The sequence below is a fragment of the Delphinus delphis genome, chromosome 1, assembly GCF_949987515.2.
Source record: "Delphinus delphis chromosome 1, mDelDel1.2, whole genome shotgun sequence".
NCBI classification, from domain to species: domain Eukaryota; kingdom Metazoa; phylum Chordata; class Mammalia; order Artiodactyla; family Delphinidae; genus Delphinus; species Delphinus delphis.
The window spans coordinates 22,676,959-22,697,406 of record NC_082683.1 but is presented as its reverse complement, the minus strand read 5'-3'; the positions used below and the strand labels follow the sequence as shown (position 1 = coordinate 22,697,406).

Genomic DNA, 20,448 nt, shown 5'->3' with positions numbered 1-20,448 from the left:
CACCTGCTCCTCCCGCAGTCTGCTCCCTCGCAGTAAATGATAACTCCATCCTTCTTGCTGCTCAAGCAAAACACCTTGGAGCCATCCTTGACTTCTATTTCCTTCTCTCACTGCACATCCAATCCATGAACAAATGCAGTTAGCTCTACCTTCAAAACAAACCCAGAAAATAAACCACTTTTCACCACCACCACCACTACTTCCTCCCAGCTCCCAGCCTCCACCATGTCCCAGCTGAATTGTGGCAGTAGCCTCCTCACTGGTCTCTCCTCTGGTCCCCTTGCCCTCCTGGAATCTATTCTCCACAAAAGGACCAAAGTGATCCTTTTAAACATAGTAAGTGATGTCATTCCTGCTCTCCAAACCCGCAATGGCTCCCCAGCCCACCCAGCGTAAAATGGCTCTGAGTCCCACATCCCCAGCATGACTCTGACCTTCTCTCCTGCCAGCTCCCCCTCAGTCACTAGACCACAGTTCTACTGGTCTCCTTGCTGCTCCTCACACATGCCAAGCACGCTATACAGACTTCCTTGCTATTACGTCTGCCTGGAATGCCCCTTCCCCCAGCAATTCCTCCAGTTTCCTGCGTGGCACTGTCCCTCACCTGCTTCAGGTCTCTGCTCAAATGTCACCTTCTCAGCAAAACGATCCCTGAGCCTTTTTGAAATGACAATTCTCCTGCCCCCACACCCCATCCCCCTTCCTGCTTTAACCTTCACAGCCCTGGTCATCATCTGACCATCCGTATATTTCACTTGTTTACTGTCTCCTCCGCCAGAATGTGAGTTCCATGCAGAGCTCCGGCACGAGAAACCCACTCACTAGTGGCTTTTGTCTGTCTTGGTCGCAGTCTTATATCCCTAGCAACTAAACAGTATGTGACACATAATAGGCACTCAATAAACATGTGTTGAATGAATCTTCACACTTACCCTGTACGGTAAGGATTATTATCATTCCCATGTTATAAAACAAGGGGACTAAAGCTTGGGGAGGTTAAGTAACCTGACTCAGATTCCTCAGCGAGAAAGTAACTTCCACTGGAATACTCTTACCCAACACCCAAGGGTCTCTCTAAATATGGCATTAAACTATTTTAGATGGTTCCCGGATCAGCTTTTTAAAACACTTAAGAATATTGACTGGCAAAAAATAAATAAACCTCGACCTAAGCATGTAGCTTATCCAAAAATTAACTCAAAATGGATCACGGACTTGCATGTAAAACTATAACACTTTTCTTTCTTTTTTTTTTTAAAAGGAGAAAATTTGGGGGATCTAGGGCTAGGCAAGGAGTTCTTAAATTAGACATCAAAAGCACAATTCATAAAAGAAAATTTTGATAAATTGGCCCTCATCAAAATTAAAAATGGTTGCTCTGTGAAAGCTCAGGTGAAGAGGATAAAAAGACAAGCTAAAAGCCAGGGGAAAACATTTACAAACTACATACCCAAAAAAGGACTAGTATCTAGAATGTGTAAAGAGCTCTCAAAGCTCAACAATATAAAGTGAATAATCCAATTAGAAAATGGGCAAGGACAGGGCCTTCCCTGGTGGCACAGTGGTTAAGAATCTGCCTGCCGTATATACAATGGAATGTTACTTAGCCATAAAAAGAAACGAAATTGAGTTATTTGTAGTGAGGTGGAGGGACCTAGAGTCTGTCATACAGAGTGAACTAAGTCAGAAAGAGAAAACAAATACCATATGCTAACACATATATATGGAATCTAAAAATTAAAAAATGGTACTGATGAACCTAGTTGCAGGGCAGGAATAAAGATGTAGACATAGACAATGGACTTGAGGACACGGGGTGGGAGGGGGAAGCTGGGATGAAGTGAGAGTAGCATCGACATATATACACTACTGAATGTAAAATAGTTAGCTAGTGGGAAGCAGCTGCGTAGCACAGGAAGCTCAGCTTGGTGCTTTACGATGACCTACAGGGGTGGGATAGGGAGGATGGGAGGGAGGCTCAAGAGGGAGGGGATATAGGGATATATGTATACATATGGCTGATTGACTCTGGTGTACAACAGAAACTAACACAGTATTGTGAAGCAATTATACTCCAATAAGGATCAATTAAAAAAAGAGAAAAAAAGAAATCCGCTTGCCAAGGCAGGGGACATGGGTTGAAGCCCTGATCCGGGAAGATCCCACATGCCACGGAGTAACTAAGCCTGTGCGTCACAACTACTGAGCCTGTGCTCTAGAGCCCACGAGCCACAACTACTGAGCCCGAGTGCCACAACTACTGAAGCCCGCACGCCTAGAGCCCGTGCCCCACAACAAGAGAAGCCACTGCAATGAGAAGCCTGTGCACCGCAACAAAGAGTAGCCCCTGCTCGCCACAACTAGAGAAAAGCCCACGTGCAGCAACGAAGACCCAATGCCAAAAATTAATTAATTATTTATTTATTTTTAAATGGGCAAGGACATGAATAATTCACCAAAGAGGATATACAGATGGCAAACAGCACATGAAAAGATGTTTAACATCACAAGGCATTAAAGAAATGCAGATTAAGACCAGGATAGGATATTACTACACACCTCTCAGAATGGCTAAAATTTTTTTTAAAAATAATAATAATGACAGCACCAAATGCTGGCAAGGATGTAGAAAACTGGATCACTCATATATTGCTGGTGAGAATGTAGAACAATACAGCCTCTCTGACAGTTCCCAATAAAACCAAATATTCAATTACCATATGATCCATTAATTGTACCCTCAGGCATCTATCCCAGAAAAATATGAAAATTATGTTCATGAAAAACTTACAAATGAATGTTCATAGCGGCTCTACTTGTAATAACCAAAAACTGGGACCAGTTCAAGTGTCCTTCAACAGATAAATGGTTAAACAAACTCTGGTATATCCACACCATGAAATACTACTCAGCATTAAAAAGGAATGAACTATTGATTTACACAACTGGATGAATCTCCAGGAAATTACAATAAGCAAAAAAGCAAATCTCAGTGCCAAGACAATTCAATGGGAAAAGAATAGTCTTTTCAATAAATGGTGCTGGAACAAGTGGACATCTGCAAGCAAAAGAATGAGATTGGACTCCTACCTCACACCATATACAAAAATTCACTCAAAATGGATCAAGGACCTAAATGTAAGAGCCAAAACTATAAAACTCTTAGAAAAAAATAAGGGTAAATCTTCGTGACTTTGGATTAGGCAATGTTTTTTTAGATATGACATTGAAAGCGCAAACAAAAGAAAAAACAGATAAATTGTACTTCATCAAAATGAAAAACCTTTGTGCTTCAAAGGACACCATCAAGAAAACTAAAAGACAACCCACAGAATGGAAGAAAACACTTGCAAATATATCTGATAAGGGTTTAGTATCCAGAACATATAAAGAACTTTTACAGCTCAATAATAAAAAACTGAACTTAAAAATGAGTAAAGGATCTGAATAGACATTTCTACAGAGAAGACATATAAATGGCCAATAAGCACATGAAAAAAGTTCAATATCATTAACCATCAGGGAAATGCAACACCACAATGAGACACCACTTCATACCCACTAGGATGGTTATAATCAGAAGACAGATAATAACAAGTGTTAGTGAGAATGTAGAGAAACTGGAACCCCCATACACTGCTGATGAGAATGTAAAGTGGAGTGGTTGCTTTGGAAAACAGTCCAGCAGTTCCCTAAATGGTTAAACACAGTTACCATACTATATATATATATATACACCCAGGAGAAATGAAAACATATGTCCATACCAAACCCTGTACTTTAATATTCATAAGAATACTGTTCATAATAACCAACAAGTATAAAAAACGCAAATGCCTACCAACCGATGAATGGATAAGTAAATTATGGTATGTCTATGGTATGTCTACAAAACAAAATATTATTCAAAAAATAAATAATAAAAAGTACTGGGACTTCCCTGGTGCCGGGATTTCCCTGGAGGCACAGTGGTTAAGAATACGCCTGCCAATGCAGGGGACGCAGGTTCGAGCCCTGGTCCAGGAAGATCCCACATGCCGCGGAGCAACTAAGCCTGTGCGTCACAACTATTGAGCCTGCGCTCTAGAGCCCACGAGCCACAACTACTGAAGCCCGCGTGGCCTAGAGCCCATGCTCCGCAACAAAAGAAGCCACCACAATGAGAAGCCTGTGCACCACAAGAAGAGTAGCCCTCGTTTGCCGCAACTAGAGAAAGCCCGTGTGCAGCAACAAAGACCCAACGCTGCCAAAAATAAAATAAATAAATTTATTTTTAAAAAATACTAATGCATGCCACAACATGGATAAACCTTGAAAAATTTTGCTAAGTGAAAGAAGCCAATCACTAAAGACTACATATTGTATGATTCCATTTATATGAAATGTCCACAAAGAGGCAAATCTATAGAGACAAAAAGTAAATTAGTGGCTGCCTTGAGCCGAAGGAATTAGGGGGAAATGAGGGGAGGGGTGGACTGCAAAAGAATACAAGGTTTCCTTTGGGGGAGATGAAAAACGTTCTAAAATTGATCGTGGTGATGGTTGCACAACTTTGTGAATATACTAAAAACCACTGAATTGTACACTCTAATGAATGAAATGTATGCGGTGTGAATTATATCTCATAAAACTGCTACCAAATTAAAAAGCCAATTCAAAAGGTTATACACTGTATGATTTCTTTATCTACATAACATTTCTAAAGTGACAAAATTTTAGAAATGAAGGACAAATTAGTGGTAACCAGGGGTTGGGGGTGGAGGAAGGGACAGAAATGATATAAAAGAGCAACGAAGGATCCTTAAGCTGATTGAACTGTTCACTATCTTGACTGTGGTGGTAAATACACAAAGCAACCAACACATGTGATAAACTGTATAGAACTAAATATACGCAGATACACACAAATCAGGACAAATGAAACTGGGGAAGTCTGAATAAGATCTGTGGATTTTAACAATGTCAGTATCTTGAGTGTGATTTATACTACAGTTTTGCAAAATGCAGGAAACAGGGTAAAGTGTATAAGGAAATTTCTCTTATATTTTTTCTTACAACCGCATATGAATCTTTTATATCTCAATAAAAATTCAACAACAACAAAAACGCTGCAATCACAGAGTAAGAAAATTGTTCTGTTGTCAATTTCTCTTCTGATTAAACAATAAAGTCTCCCCTGGTGCAGGTGTGCCACTGCTCGTAACAGCTGCATTACCCTTTGAAACAAGCAAAAGCAAACTTCAGGCTCAATTGCCCAGACAAGAGAATCCAGCTAGAATTTAGTAACACTTTTATTTTATGGTGTTTAGTTGTTTATTTTATCTAGATGATATAATGTAGAATTAAGAACACAGATTCTGAAGACAGCCGGTCAAGGGTTCCAATCCCTTACTGCTCTGCTGCTTACTAGCTGTGTGACTTTGAGCCAGTCACTTAACATCTCTGTTAATAATAATCTGTACAGAGGTTACAGATTTTACACCTCATCTGCACAATGGGTAAGACAAGAGTACCTAGATCATGGTGTTGTTCTGAGTTTTAAATCAATAAATGATACACACACAATATATGTATAAATGTCCATCACAAAGTGAAATGTTAGCTATCATTATTTTCTTTACCATAACTAGGATTGAGGGAAGGTCACGATGTTTTAGAAGGTTTTAGAAGCACAGATCGAGGCCATACTACCGCTCGGAATGTACCCTTCGCCCCTCGGTTGCCCTGAGTCCATACCCGGGTATCTGGAGGAGGGAGTGGAGCCAGGAGGCACCCACCTGCGCACTTGGTGCGGCTGACGAGGGGCGGCCCGGGGCGGCCTGTACCGCCGTCACCGGGGCGCGTGAGCAGGACGCTGATCTCGTACTCCGTGTCGGGGTCGAGGTGCCACAGCTTGTAGGTCTGCAGGCTGACCGCGTGAACCTCCGCCCACGGGCCGCGCGCCATGCGGTACTCAATCTCCTTACGCACGATCGGCCCGTCGCCAATGATGGAGTTGGTGTTGAGCTGGATGATGAGGTAGGTGGGACCAGCGCGCAGTAGCTGCGGGGGCGCAATGGGGGTAGGGGGCTCTGCAAGGAGATGGGAGAGAGACGGAGCCCGCGGATGCCGCTATGAATCCCTGGCCCTCAGCTCCTCACCCCACCACACCCAAAAACCCAAGAACCCACCTGTCCCCCCAGGCTCCTCACGCAGCCCCCAAGCCCTAGACTAGACTGCCTCCCCCCACTAAATCCCCAGGGCCTAGGAAGCTCCCCACTCCAAAAGCTGACCCCGTCCTCACCCCTCAGCCTACACGCTCTCCCTCACTCCCTTCTGAATCCCCAAGTCCTCGCGTCCAAGGACTGATCGCTTGCCCGCTCCGGTCAACCCTAGGGCCCAATAGCCAGATCCCGCCTCGCCGGGCTCACACCTTGACCCAGCCCCCACGCGGGCCCACCTCTCAGTCACATCCCCTCACCTCCAGTCCGACCTGATCGCAGGTGAGATTGTGCCCCTCCGCAAGCCCCGCCCCGCGGTCAGACCACGCCCCTGGCCAAACCCTTCCTTCCCTACCCGTCCATGGGCCACGCCCCCTGACAAGACTCCGCCCCCTGGTAGAATCTGCGCCCCCACCCTCCGCTCGCCCCGCCCCTCGGAGGCCCGCCCTCCGCAAGCGTCCCAGAGCTCACCTTTGACGATTAGCTCTGCGAAGTTGGAGACGCCCACGCCACGCTGGGCCTGGGACACGCAGCGGTACAGGTCCTGCTCCGCGCGGCGCACGGCGGCCAGCGGGAAGGTGGCCAGGAAGCGCCGGTGGCTGATGTGCCTCACGCCGGCCGCGGGCACCAGTGCCCCGCTCTGTCGCTGAGCGGGGAGAGGGGCCAATGGGTCATGGGCGCCGGGGAAGAAAGGTCCAGATCTCGCTGTGACCCGGGCAAGGGAGTAAATGTCCCGGCCCCATTTAGCCATCCCTACTACACAGGGGCATTTGGGGTTCCTGGAACCAGCTCTGCCACAGGAATGTGTGGGTCTGATTAAGGGAATGTGGTCGCTCTGCCTTTGATGGAAGGTGTGGTTGGAGGATCCTGGAGCCGCTCTCTGTCCTCGGGGGATGGGGCACCCAAGAGGGCAGAGCAGAGCCTAGGGAGAGCCAGGACGCATGTGTATGGGTGCTGGAGAATAACGGAAGGACTCAGCATTCCGCAGAGGAGCCAGAACTTTTCATAAGAAGTTGGCCAAGGTCCCCCCACACTCCCACCCCACCCGCCTCACCTGCAGAAGGAAGCGCTCGGCCTCCGCTGCTCTGCCAGCAGCCATGCACTGGAACGAGGCGTTCTGGCCCGCATTGACCTCCACGTCGCCCAGGCGGGAGAAGTGTGGGGCCTTTGCTGCCGGAACAGAGCCTTGGTGTGAGCTGGGCTCGTGCCCCCTGTCAGCAGGAGCCGCAGCCACCCGTACCCCTCACCCTGCACCCCAGTGGGCTGGGACTCACCGCAGGGGTAGCTGAGAAGCAGGATGTCATCTAGGCCCATGTAGCCCCTGCGGTCTGAGGAGATGAGGGCCTCAAACAGCACCTGGGGGAGGTGGGAGGGTCCCTGTCATGCTGACATCCCTCCAGCCCTGCCTGGGGAGATGCCCACAAGAGCCCCCTTTCAGCTGTGCTCCAGCCCCATCCTCCTCAACAAGCAGCCCAGCTCACAGTTACCCTCCATACCAAGCCAGCTTGTTGTGGAAAGGGGTGTCAGCACCCAGAGCTAACAAGGTCAAGGCCAGAGGTTCCATCCCAATCCTGGACTGTTACCTTCAAGCCACAAAACTTCCCAGCCAGACAGGGTTTCCAAGTCAGCACTATTCCAACTCACCTCGACCCCAGCCATAAACTACTCCTAATAACAATCTCTGACACTGAACCAGACTGAACCATCACTGAAGAACCCAATGCTGACCACAGACTGACTCCTGATGCTGACACAAACTAATTCCAACCTAGGCCACTTGCTTACTCTGATCTCATGCTGACACCCCTCTACCCACACCCCCAAGCACAGACTGACCGCAGACTGAACCCAGCCCACCTGATATTCATTGGGCCAGAAGGTGCTGACAGCCAGCTCAGCCTGGTGCCACTGGCGGCCGTGGGATCCAGTCATATTCCAGACGGCACTGCCCAGGGGACCCCCATTGACACGCACATAGATGCCCAAAGTGCCCGGGCTGTGCCCATCCCGACTGTACAGGAAGTAGCTGAACTGCACACAGTGGGTGTCATTCTCACTCAGACTCTGGAAGATGACATGGGCCCTCTGGCCTGGAGCATGCTGGGAAGCATTGACCATCAAGTAGGAGCCTGGAAAGAGAGGAGGAAGAGGCAGGAGCTGAGAACTCAGGGGAGGACCAGGGTCAGGTGGGCACAGAGGAGGAGGCAGAAACAAAGGACTCCAGGCATTTGGACCCATCAGGAGTCAGCGGCCTGAGTTCTGGTCCCAGCTCTGACTCACTGGGTAAGTCCCTTCATTTCCCTGCATCTGTTTCCCAAAGTAAAGACTTGGAGCAGCAAAAAAACACACAAATCTGGCTGTGCCAAAACCCCTTTCTGGCTCCTCACCTCGCCCTTTATGACCCCAGTCCAAGCTTGTGCTAATCCACAGCTTTCCCCACATTCCGAGCTGTCCTGGGAGGCAAGGACTAGGACACTCATCTCAGGAGTCAAGAGTCCAGCACATGACAGGCCCTCAAAGCCCACCTCTTCTGAAGCCCTCCCTCTCCATCCCTCTATGGGTGTCTCTCCTGGCCCCTGGATCATTAATAAAGTATGTATCGCTCTCCCCACCAGCCTGTGATGCCTCAGGGCTCCACTGCGTCCCCAGCACAGGTCTGCAAGCTGAATGAACTTACAGAACAGAGATGGAATGAAAGGGCTCTAACTTCCCTTCCAGCCCTCAGCCCCTCAATCTAAACTCCTGGGATACAACTCTCTTGATTTCAAACCTGGAGAAAGGCAGCCCTGCCCCTGCCCCAGAGATCCAAGCTGTATGCTGGGAGTGGGGGAGAGGGGTGGCGGGGGAAAGGGGGCTGGACTCCTCAGGACCTGGCTGGGGGATTATGGCTTCCCTTCTGTGGGGAGAAGGTCCCAGCAGCTGCTAATGGGGTGCCTGCAGCCACCCAGGGCCACCTCCTCCCAGGCCTCGCTGCCAGCCCACACAAGCCCATTCAGATCCCAAACCACAAGGCTCCCTGCTCCAGGCGGGCTCTCCAGGGGCTCCACTGGAGGGAACGGCATTCATCTCTGGGAGCCAGAAGCCTGTGAAGAAGGCGGCTCCTGCATCAGTCCTGGTGGGGTAGTAAACAAAACTCCAGGTCCCCATTCCCACCCAGGAAGGGGGGCATCCCAGCCCCCGCACAGTCTCTCTCGGCCCACTCCTCCATCCTCTCTCCTCTCCCTGTGAGCAGCTGTGGGCGTGTCTCTCTCCCCCTTTCAAACTGACACTTTGTTCTTGCCTCTTCCTCTTCCCTAGTCTTTTCTCACTCTGCATCCCTCCTCTTCTCTTCCATTTACTCCCTTCATCCCTGTCACCCCTCCTTCTCCTCTCTCCTGCTCTCTGAGTGTGAATCTCCCTCCTTCCTCCTCTCTCCACCTCCAAGTCTCTTCCCCAGAACGTGAGCACCAACACAGCAGAGAGACTGTCCATCTGGCTCACCACTGCATCCCCAGGATCCAGCCCAAGGCCCGCACTACATACAACATTTCTCTCCCCCTTTTGTCACTGGGTATGTCTCTGCTTGTGTGGAGGAGAGAGAGAAGCAGAGCCCACACAGGGTGGTCAGGACTGTAAGAGGTGAATTCAAATCAGCAAGCTGTACCCGAATGCTAACCTGTACCAGGCCAAGGCTGGGCCCTGGGGATATGGCATCCCTGCCACGGTGGGCACCTTGACAGATCACTGTCACACAGGTCAGACTTTGATACCTGCCAGGACAGTGGTCAAACAAGGAGCTGAGAGCCCTGCGAAGGCAGAGAGGAATGCCCCAGGGAGGGCACAGTGTGAGCAAATGCACAGTAGAGGGGAGGCGGGGGGCCTCCGGGAGTCGAGGCGAGGGGCAGGAGCCCAGGCTGCGGAGGCTGCCTGTGCCAGGTCGTGGAGGGCCTCTCTCCTGCTGGCTTCAAGTCCTGCTCCCACACTGAGAACCTTTGCTGCCCCTCCCACGAACTCTTGACAGCAGATGCGATCTTGGCCATGCTGTGAGCTGAGCAGCAAAGGCCCTGGCCCACTACTATGACAGGGCAAAGGGGAGGGGCCACAGGCTGTCCCATTCTGGGTTCCCTCAGCAAGCCCTTTTGGTCCTCGCACTACGCTGTGTCCTCCGACTCAGCCCTCATCAGTAATAAAGGTGATAACTTGGCCTCCACCTGTCTTATCCTTTTCTTAATCCCCAGTTGTTTCTGTACCCAGTGAAGAGGGGTGCTAGTAGTTGGACCCCCTCAAATATCTCCAACAATAGCATCTAAGCATTCATTGAACCCTTACATGCCACCCCCATGTTGCGTACTTTATAGGTATTATCTAATAATCCTATGAAATGGATTATTGTGCTCCCATTTTATAGTTAAGGAAGTGGAAGCTCAGAGAAGTTAGGTGACTTGCCCAAAGTCACACAGATGGTAAAGTGATGAAGCAAAGATCTGAAGCCCAGCCTTCATGACTCTGGAACCAGTGCACTAAAGGCCATCATCAGGGTAGAAGGCCGGGACTAGAATCTACATAATTAGTCTCCTCTCAGCCCAGTGTTCACGCCGCCAAATATTCCCCATCCTGAAACAGGGGCAGGGCAGGGCAGAAGTCGGGAAAGATCCAGGAAGAAAGGGGCAGAGGCAGAAAGGTTTTACACACATGCAGCCCCCAAGGTTACTGCTCTGTCAGCATCTTCAAGCCTGGGAGACCAGGACTCAGAGGCTCACAGGGAGAAGAGAGCCTCCCTGAAGGTGGAGGATTTAGGAAGACCTGGCAGGAGTAAGGTGGATCCTGAACTAAGCTGCCATAGGAGTAATGGGAGGTGGGCTTTATCTTACAGTTTGTAAGGGTCTTTGATTACTTGAACCTGCACCCATTTTACAGGTAAAACTACCTGAGGTACACAATTGGTCAGGGTCCAGAGAGCTCCATATTCACAGTGTCATCTGTGTCATTACAGATGCCAAAGCAGATGGAGGCCCAGAAAGATTAGGCAGTGCACCCAAGGTAACACAGCAGGTGGGTAGCATGCCCCTGGAAGGAGATGAAGGGGGAATGGTGACTGAGAGTAGGCTCACCATGAGGCAGGTCCGCAGGAGCCCGGGTGCCAGGGTGGATCCTCACTTGCTCCCACTGGAAGTCGTCATACTGGGCCTGGCTGTACTCACAGGGCACTGCTGGGTCACTCGCCTCCTCGAAGGTGCAGCCGGCTGTGAGGGAAGGGCCTGCTTAGCCCAGGCTAGAGCCGGGCTGCTGGCCAGAAGGGCTCCTGGGGCTACCCTCTAGGTGCCCCGCACTGTCCCTTCCCACCCAGGCCCACCCTCATCCCCTCCGTCTCCTCAAGCCCTCCCCCCACTGCTCCCTCCCCCACCCTCTCCTTCTTTTCATTGTCTCCTCCCAATGCCAAGACCTCCCCACATTGCCCACCCCCCCCAGTACTCCCCAGGACCGCCCACTGCTCAACCACCAATCAAAGACCCTCCTCAACAAAAGCCAGTTATCATTACTATCCATTAAAGCCTCTCAACAACTCATGAAATCAAAGCTAGAATTATCCCCACTTTACAGATGAGGAAACTGAGGCCCAAAGAGGCTGTGACCTCCTTAAGGTCACACAGCAGGTTAATGACAGAGGTGGGGTTTGGACCAAGATCTGCTGACTGCTGGTCAGTGTTCCATCACCTGCCCCTCCATCTTTGCAGAGAGGACAGACAGTGGGCCCCAGGACTGGCAGGGTCATGAATGCCCTAAGTCAGCCCTGATGGTATCTCCTTAAAAATAAGAACAATGTCCACTGATGACATCAGGCTTCCGACAAGCCCTGCACAGTGCTAAATGCTTTAAGCGTGGATTCCCATTTAGGCCTCGCCTTCTAAGGAGGTACCACTACTGTATTTATTCCTACTTGACAGATAGGCTTAAGCGATGCACATTACCCAAAGTCACCTAACTGAGGTCTCTGCCTGCAGGAATGTGGCAGGCAAAACAGTCATGTGTGGACTGAGGACACATATGCCTAGAGGAAGCAAATTCCCATGATTTGGAACCAATATACATAGTTTAAATATGGCGGGGATTGAAATGGATGTGAGCCCTTTGGTTGGTAATGAGGTTCATATATCTTAGCCGGCTCATCAACGCCCTGAGTTGGACATAATACACCTGAGAACACCACTGGTTCAGAAAGTAACTGCAAACAGGTCCCTGCACTCACTCCTGAACCTTAGTGTTTGGAGCCCCATCAGGGGTAAATGAAGGCATCTGAGACCTGGGAAAATGCATGGACAAGTGGCGAGGAAGCAGGCACAAATCGTGCCAGTTCCTGTCCTGGGTGCCTATCAGCCACTGGTACTTCTCCCCACTTGACAGATGAGGTGACTGAGGCTCTGAGGGGTGAAGGAATTCACCCACAGTATGCGGTGGTAGATAAGCAAGTGGGCTTTGGCATCAGACAGACTCGGGATTGAACCTTGACTCTGCAATTTGCCAGCCCTGTGGTGGTGATCCTTTCTCATCTTCAGCTTCCCCACCCACAAGTGGAGTTGTTGAGGTTTCAGTGTGGGGGTCCACTTAGCACAATGCCTAGCACATGCAAGCACTCAGGAGAGAGCAGCTCTGCACCTGTTCCACCTGAGCCACCTGAGTAACAGAAGCAGGATTTGAATCCATGGCGGTCAGAGGCCAAAGTCCACATTTCTGACCAGAAAAGCCTTCACTATGAGAAGGAGCAAGTTTTAGCTGCTTCCCAGCCTCAAGAAGAGGAGGGGCAAGAAACAGAGAGTAACTGGGGAGTGAGTGCCACGTGCCAGGCACAACGGTGGGCATCTGCACGCACTGCTGGTGGCCTCACTTTCAGGAGGCTCTGCTGTTTCGTCTGCAGCAGGGACTTCTCCAGGTTTTCGCGGATCATGTGAAGCAGCATCTCGAAATGCACAGCCAGGCACAAGGGGCTTGCCACTGTTGGGAGCGGGGGAGTCTCCCTTTCCTCTTTATGGACCCCATCAGAGTGTAAAACAGTAAAAGGTGGGCAAAAGGCTGGCACCAGGTGGATGGGATGAAATAACAGCAGCTCTCTCCAGAGCTGGGGCAGGACGTTGGCTGAGCTTTTTGCCTCATTGTGTGAAGACCCCTGGTCAGCATGTGCCCTATGACCTGTGGAGGTGGGTTTTAACCCCATCTGTGCTGGGGAGGCCTCGGCTCTCCCCTTAGAAAATGATCCATAGCACAGCACGAAGAGAGAACATAGCTAGTAGGGATGATCAGGGAGGGCTTCCTGGAGGAGGGGACAGCTGACTTCATTCAGCCTGAGCTGAGTCTGTGCCTGAGGGTCTTAGCCAAGGCCTCCCTGAGCCTCCAAATTACCAGAAAGGGAACCCCAGGATCTAGAGTCTCGCTGGGGCTCAGGTCCTTCCTGTTCCTTCTCAAGTAACAAGGCAACTGCCCCAGATGTCTCACCCATGGCCCTGCGGCGAGCCTGGGAATGCCAGCTCCTTGGCTTCCTCCCGTCCATTCTGAGCCAGGCCAAGTGAGCTTCCAGGACTCCCAGCCTGACTGACCTGGTCAGAGGGACCCCCAGACCGTCTGACCTTGGCCAGAGTAACCCTGAGACTGCCTGATGCAGGTCAGTTGACCCCCAGACAGATAGACCTGAGCCAGAGTGGCCCCATCATCATTCAGATGACCACCAGACCATCTGACTTTGACCAGAATGACCACCAGACTGACTGACTGAGCCCAGACCAGCTGACCATGTCCAGAGTGACCCCTGACTTCCGTCAAAACGGAAGTCCTGCACCTGTCCCTAGCCAGGGTCATCTCCCCGGCTGACCATTCCCATCCAGAGTACCCCCTTCTGGAGGTAGAATGATTCCCTCTCCCTGATCCATGCCCATCCCCAGCCCTGTGTTTCTGGGCCAGGCCCATTCCAGCCACAGCCTTCAGGGGGTAACATCTCTGGGCCCAGGTTCTCCAAGGTGAGCCCCACCCTCACCTGCTCCCCAGCTCACCCTGGGATGGGAACAATCAGCCCTCCTGGATCCTGGGAAAAGCCCCATCACCTCCAGGCTGGATGGCTCAGGAGCTAGGAGTCCCACCGCCAAGTCCCCACTTCTACTAGAGACTCAACTCCTGCTGGGGGCCGCCAGCCCAGGGGAGAAAAAAATAGACCAGACTTTGTGTTGAGAGCAAAAACGGTCAGAGAATACCTCTCGACTCCATCAACACAGACGTGGGCACAGACATGCACACACACATCAACGCCATCACAAGAGGGCTGCCACTTACCACCATGACCCCCTGTGCCACTGATTCCTCATAATAACTCACAAGCTCAGTACTATTATTATTCCCATTTTACAGATGGACACCGAGGCACAGAGAGATGAGGTGGCTTGCTCAAGGCCACATCTTAAGTCCCAGAAGCTGGGATTTATACCACCTATCTTTTTTTTTTTCATCTTTATTGGAGTATAATTGCTGTACAATGGTGTGTTAGTTTCTGCTTTATAACAAAGTGAATCAGTTATATATATACATATGTTCCCATATCTCTTCCCTTGCGTCTCCTTCCCTCCCACCCTCCCTATCCCACCCCTCTAGGTGGTCACAAAGCACCGAGCTGATCTACCTGTGCTATGCGGCTGCTTCCCACTAGCTATCTATTTTACGTTTAGTAGTGTATATATGTCCATGCCACTCTCTCACTTTGTCACAGTTTACCCTTCCCCCTCCCCATATCCTCAAGTCTATTCTCTAGTAGGTCTGTGTCTTTATTCCCGTCTTACCCCTAGGTTCTTCATGACATTTTTTTTTCTTAGATTCCATATATATGTGTTAGCATACGGTATTTGTCTTTCTCTTTCTGACTTACTTCACTCTGAATGACAGACTCTAGGTCCATTCACCTCACTACAAATAACTCAGTTTCGTTTCTTTTTATGGCTGAGTAATATTGAATTGTATATATGTGCCACATCTTCTTTATCCATTCATCCGATGATGGGCACTTAGGTTGCTTCCATGTCCTGGCTATTGTAAATAGAGCTGCGATGAATATTTTGGTACATGTCTCTTTTTGAATTATGGTTTTCTCAGGGTATATGCCCAGTAGTGGGATTGCTGGGTCATATGGTAGTTCTATTTGTAGTTTTTTAACGAACCTCCATACTGTTCTCCATAGTGGCTGTACCAATTCACATTCCCACCAGTAGTGCAATAGTGTTCCCTTTTCTCCACACCCTCTCCAGCATTTATTGTTTCTAGATTTTTTGATGATGGCCATTCTGACTGGTGTGAGATGATATCTCATTGTAGTTTTGATCTGCATTTCTCTAATGATTAATGATGTTGAGCATTCTTTAATGTGTTTGTTGGCAATCTGTATATCTTCTTTGGAGAACTGTCTATTTAGGTCTTCTGCCCATTTTTGGATTGGGTTGTTTGTTTTTTTGTTATTGAGCTGCATGAGCTGCTTGTAAATTTTGGAGATTAATCCTTTGTCAGTTGCTTCATTTGCAAATATTTTCTCCCATTCTGAGGGTTGTCTTTTCGTCTTGTTTATGGTTTCCTTCTCTGTGCAAAAGCTTTTAAGTTTCATTAGTTCCCATTTGTTTATTTTTGTTTTTATTTCCATTTCTCTAGGAGGTGGGTCAAAAAGGATCTTGCTGTCATTTATGTCATAGAGTGTTCTGCCTATGTTTTCCTTTAACAGTTTGATAGTTTCTGGCCTTACATTTAGGTCTTTAATCCATTTTGAGCTTATTTCTGTGTATGGTGTTAGGGAGTGTTCTAATCACGTACTTTTACATGTACCTGTCCAGTTTTCCCAGCACCACTTATTGAATAGGCTGTCCTTTCTCCACTGTACATTCCTGCCTCCTTTATCAAAGATAAGGTGACCATATGTGCGTGGGTTCATCTCTGGGCTTTCTATCCTGTTCCATTGATCTATATTTCTGCTTTTGTGCCAGTACCATACTGTCTTGATTACTGTAGCTTTGTAGTATAGTCTGAAGTCAGGGAGCCTGATTCCTCCAGCTCCGTTTTTCGTTCTCAAGATTGCTTTGGCTATTCGGGGTCTTTTGTGTTTCCATACAAATTGTGAAATTTTTTGTTCTAGTTCTGTGAAAAATGCCAGTGGTAGTTTGATAGGGATTGCATTGAATCTGTAGATTGCTTTGGGTAGTAGAGTCATTTTCACAATGTTGATTCTTCCAATCCAAGAACATGGTATATCTCTCCACCTATTTGTATCATCTTTAATTTCTTTCATCAGTGTCTTATAATTTTCTGTATACAGGTCTTTTGTCTCCTTGGGTAGGTTTATTCCTAGATATTTTATTCTTTTTGTTGCAATGGTAAATGGGAGTGTTTTCTTAATTTCACTTTCAGATTTTTCATCATTAGTGTATAGGCATGCCAGAGATTTCTGTGCATTAATTTTGTATCCTGCTACTTTACCAAATTCATTGATTAGCTCTAGTAGTTTTCTGGTAGCGTCTTTAGGATTCTCTATGTATAGTATCATGTCATCTGCAAACAGTGACAGCTTTACTTCTTCTTTTCCGATTTGGATTCCTTGTATTTCCTTTTCTTCTCTGATTGTTGTGGCTAAAACTTCCAAAACTATGTTGAATAAGAGTGGTGAGAGTGGGCAACCTTGTCTTGTTCCTGATCTTAGTGGAAATTACACCACCTATCTTTATTCAAGGAGACTAGGCACAAACAAAGCAAGGCCCTGGTATTCTGTTGGCCACATGTACAAATTCGGTTCCACTCATTGGACATTCATTCACTGACAGTACAAAGCAGGCCCCAGGTTGGCACTAGTAGAGGCACAAGAATGGTTAAGACTCTGCTCTGCCCTCAAGGACCTCCTAGTCTGAGTGGAGGTAAGGGAATGAGACAAAGCAGAGAAGGGTCAAGGCCACAAGGGGAGTCCGGGGAGGAGGGTGGGTACAGGGGGAAGGCTTCCTGGAGGTGGGTGCATCTGAGCAGAGGGATGGAAGGATAGGTACCATTCTGGCCAGTAAAGATGGAGAGAGGGGCATCTGAGGTAAAGGGCCCAGCAGGAGTGAAGGAAGGTAGTGAGTAACACAGTTGGTCCAGGGCCCAGAGAGGAGCCCAGACTGGCCAAACAATGGTAGATAAGATGGGAGGGAAGGAGGCTGAGGCCAGATAACGGACAGCCAAGGGCCAGGGTGAGAAGTCCAGCCTCATTTTAAGGGGGGAAACCATCCTAGGTATTTGAGCAGAGAAGCACCTGGATTCAGATGAGACAAGTGACACATCCTATAAGCCATGAGGAGGGCAGGTGGCTTCTCCAGACAGCACTGTAGGATCAGAAGTGGGACAAGTCATCAAGGGGTCTGGAGTCAGATGTCAGGAACTGGTGAGGAAGGGGCCTCAAGTCCCCATCCTGGATGCAAATGGCACGTGCTCCAATCACACCGACAGAGATGCACAACACACACAGACACACACAGAGTGTTCACATACACACACTCTCTCCCCCCAGCCTCGTCTAAGCCTTGGGGACACAGTCAGCTGGGCTGGGGACAGGGAGAAAACCAGACCCCTCCGTGGGTACACCATCTCTCCCAGGGCCTCCCTGAGAGGGTGGGCTGAATCAACCCAGGACCCCCAGCAGCTCCCCCAGACTCGGCTCAAACTGGCCCAGCTACATTCCTCAGCTAATCTTCACAATCTGGCAGGCGGTTGCCTGAGCAACCGTCAGCCACAATTTGGGAAGGCAGGATGATGGTTTATCCACATCCGGCTGGGCTCCGGATGGGGTGATGTAAGGGGCAAAGCAACCTCTGCAGGAGGAGCCAGAGTGCGGGAGGGGGTCTCCCTGGAGTGAGGGTCTCCACCCCTCCATATGCTTGTACTTCCATATGCAGACCTGTGTGCGCGTGTGTGTGTGTGTGTGTGTGTGTGTGTGTGCGCGCGTGCACGCGCGCGCGCGTGTGTACACATGTACATGGCTGTGAGACTGATAGCCTGGTACTGACTTATGAGTACTCGACTGGGAGGCAGAAGGCCTGGATCTAATTCCTGCTGAGCCTCTAACTTCCTGTGTGACCCTGGGCAGGTGGCTTGTCCTCTCCGAAGCCCTGCTTCCTCACCTATGAAATGAGAATGGGGACCTTGGTGACCTCTAAGGCTGTTCCACCTCTAGAATTCTGATTCCATTCGTGTGAGCATGTATGTGGGCAAGAATAACTTGAAGGCAGAGAGAGATACTATAGGGGAGAGGTGAGGGTGAGTGTGGCTCTCACAGTGTAGGTCCCTCAGGCACTGTGCTGTGAAGTTGTGGGCGTGTGGCTGTACGTTTATCTGCAGAGATATATGGGCACATTCAGCAGTAAGCATGTGCCTAAGGGGGAGGTGAGTGTACACGGCAGGTAGAGGGGAGTCGTGCGTGAGTGTGTGCGTGAGCGTGCACGCGTGTGCACGTGGGCACCACAAGCATGGAAGCACCAGACTTCCTCGCCACCAGACAGGGAATGGTGCTCTGTGCCAAGTGTGGCTGCCAGCCACCATCAGTGTTTTCCGAAGACCCTAGGTAAACAGAGGCTGTTTGCAATGAGATTTTTGTTCCCTTTGGTTTGTCAACAGAACATTCAGTTCCCAAGGGACGGCCCCAGGAGAAACAAAACTCCTCCCAACAGATTACAAATTTAGGGGCTGGCATCATACCCAACCCCTGGCATAGCCCCAACCCTTGCCTGGGGAACCCAAATACAACCCCAAGGATAACACTGGTCTATTTCATCATCTGAAGCCACACTCCCTTTCTAGGTAGCCCAACCCAACCGTAGAACCAACACAGGCTCACCCTTGGACATTCCTGCCCAACCCAGCCCCATCCCATGTTCTCCACCACAATAACAGCTCCATCTCAGGCCTGTCTAACCCCTACCTCCTCCCTTCTTGAGATCAGAGACTGTCTCTTAATGCCTTTGAGCCCCATCCCCAAGCCCTGTGTATAGTAGAACGCCAACAGTGGCTGGACTGATCAACCCCATGATCCCAGCTAGTCTGATCCAGGCTCAAGGACCATGACTCCAGCCCAGAGACCTGGCCCAGCCCACTTCACTGCTCTCCTGGCCCAGATCAACACAACCAGACCTTGGCTAGGGCTCCCCCGAGCTGCCCTCCAGAGCCCTGAATAATTGATGCGCAATTAACAAGGGCAGGGCTGGCAGCAGTATGCCCACCTTTTAATCACTCCGCATTCAGCAGAGCTGCAACCACGAACACCCAGGGCCAGGCCACAGGGAGAGAAAGCTGAGCTGATATCCCCTACAGGAGCCAATACAGAACCCAGCGATGCCAACATCCCTCCATCTCTACTGAGAACAGAAGGAAGCCGACTACAGCAGGGGAAACTTCGGCCAGGCTCACTCCCCATCTCCCGGATCAATATGCCCAGCAAATCCCAAAGTTAGCAGCAGGGCTGCCATGTTGTTAGTGTAAGGGGAAGGCCCAGGGCGGGGCCAGACTCCATACACAGGCAAAGGGCTGAACGGAGGGTTGTTCTTTGCAGAGGTACAGCGGGCAAAGGGTACACAGACCCCTGTAGTGCAGACACCGTGTGTCATATAAAAACACAGTGCAGCGTAGAGAGGCAGAGGGCTGTGAACGAACACATACAGTGCAAAGATCTGGACTTCCTAACGGTCCCGTGGCAAGAGAGGGCTACGTGGCTGCGGTGTGGTGTGTTGCGGGTGCAATGCAGCAGCTCCACTGTACAGAGGCGGAACGCAGTTATACAATGCAGGGGAGCAGAGAAGTGTACACAGACCCCCACACAACACCGGCACAGCATGGCAGGACTGGTCGGTGCCATGATGCAGTGGAGAGGTGCCCCATCCATCGTGGCCACGACCCAGAGCTGCACAGAGGCACAGTGCAGCAGTGAGCACTTAGTGGTACATTGGGCTGGCGCTCAGCACCAAGGGATAGGTGTATGCAGGAACACCGAGGGGGTATGTCCAAGCCTCACTAGGCTTGGCACATGGTTGGTGCTCCATGAATTCTCACTGAAAGGATGTCTAGTGGAGGCATGCAGAACATGCAGAGATATAGGGAAGAGAAAGACGTGGTGCAGTGCAGAAGGAATTGCTGGGTGCTCGATACAGTCCCAAGGAGTACAGTAAGTGTAGACTGGAGAGCAGAGGTAGAAAGTGGCACCAAAATGAAATGTAGTAAAGACACCACGTGGAACAGGGAA

At 49.8% G+C, this 20,448-nt stretch overlaps 1 protein-coding gene across 5 annotated transcripts in view; it reads right to left on the bottom strand.

Annotated features, from left to right (window-relative positions):
- The window catches only part of PTPRU (protein tyrosine phosphatase receptor type U), an 84,076-nt gene that overhangs the window by 54,718 nt on the left and 8,910 nt on the right, over positions 1-20,448 (bottom strand). For all 5 annotated transcript variants that reach the window (XM_060017680.1, XM_060017698.1, XM_060017689.1 and 2 more), the window contains exons 2-7: positions 11,291-11,422; positions 8,058-8,329; positions 7,475-7,556; positions 7,255-7,370; positions 6,672-6,846; positions 5,778-6,071 (exon numbers count right to left, since the gene is read on the bottom strand). In XM_060017680.1, coding sequence (XP_059873663.1) covers positions 5,778-6,071; positions 6,672-6,846; positions 7,255-7,370; positions 7,475-7,556; positions 8,058-8,329; positions 11,291-11,422 — 1,071 coding nt within the window. The remainder of the gene's footprint in view (positions 1-5,777; positions 6,072-6,671; positions 6,847-7,254; positions 7,371-7,474; positions 7,557-8,057; positions 8,330-11,290; positions 11,423-20,448) is intronic.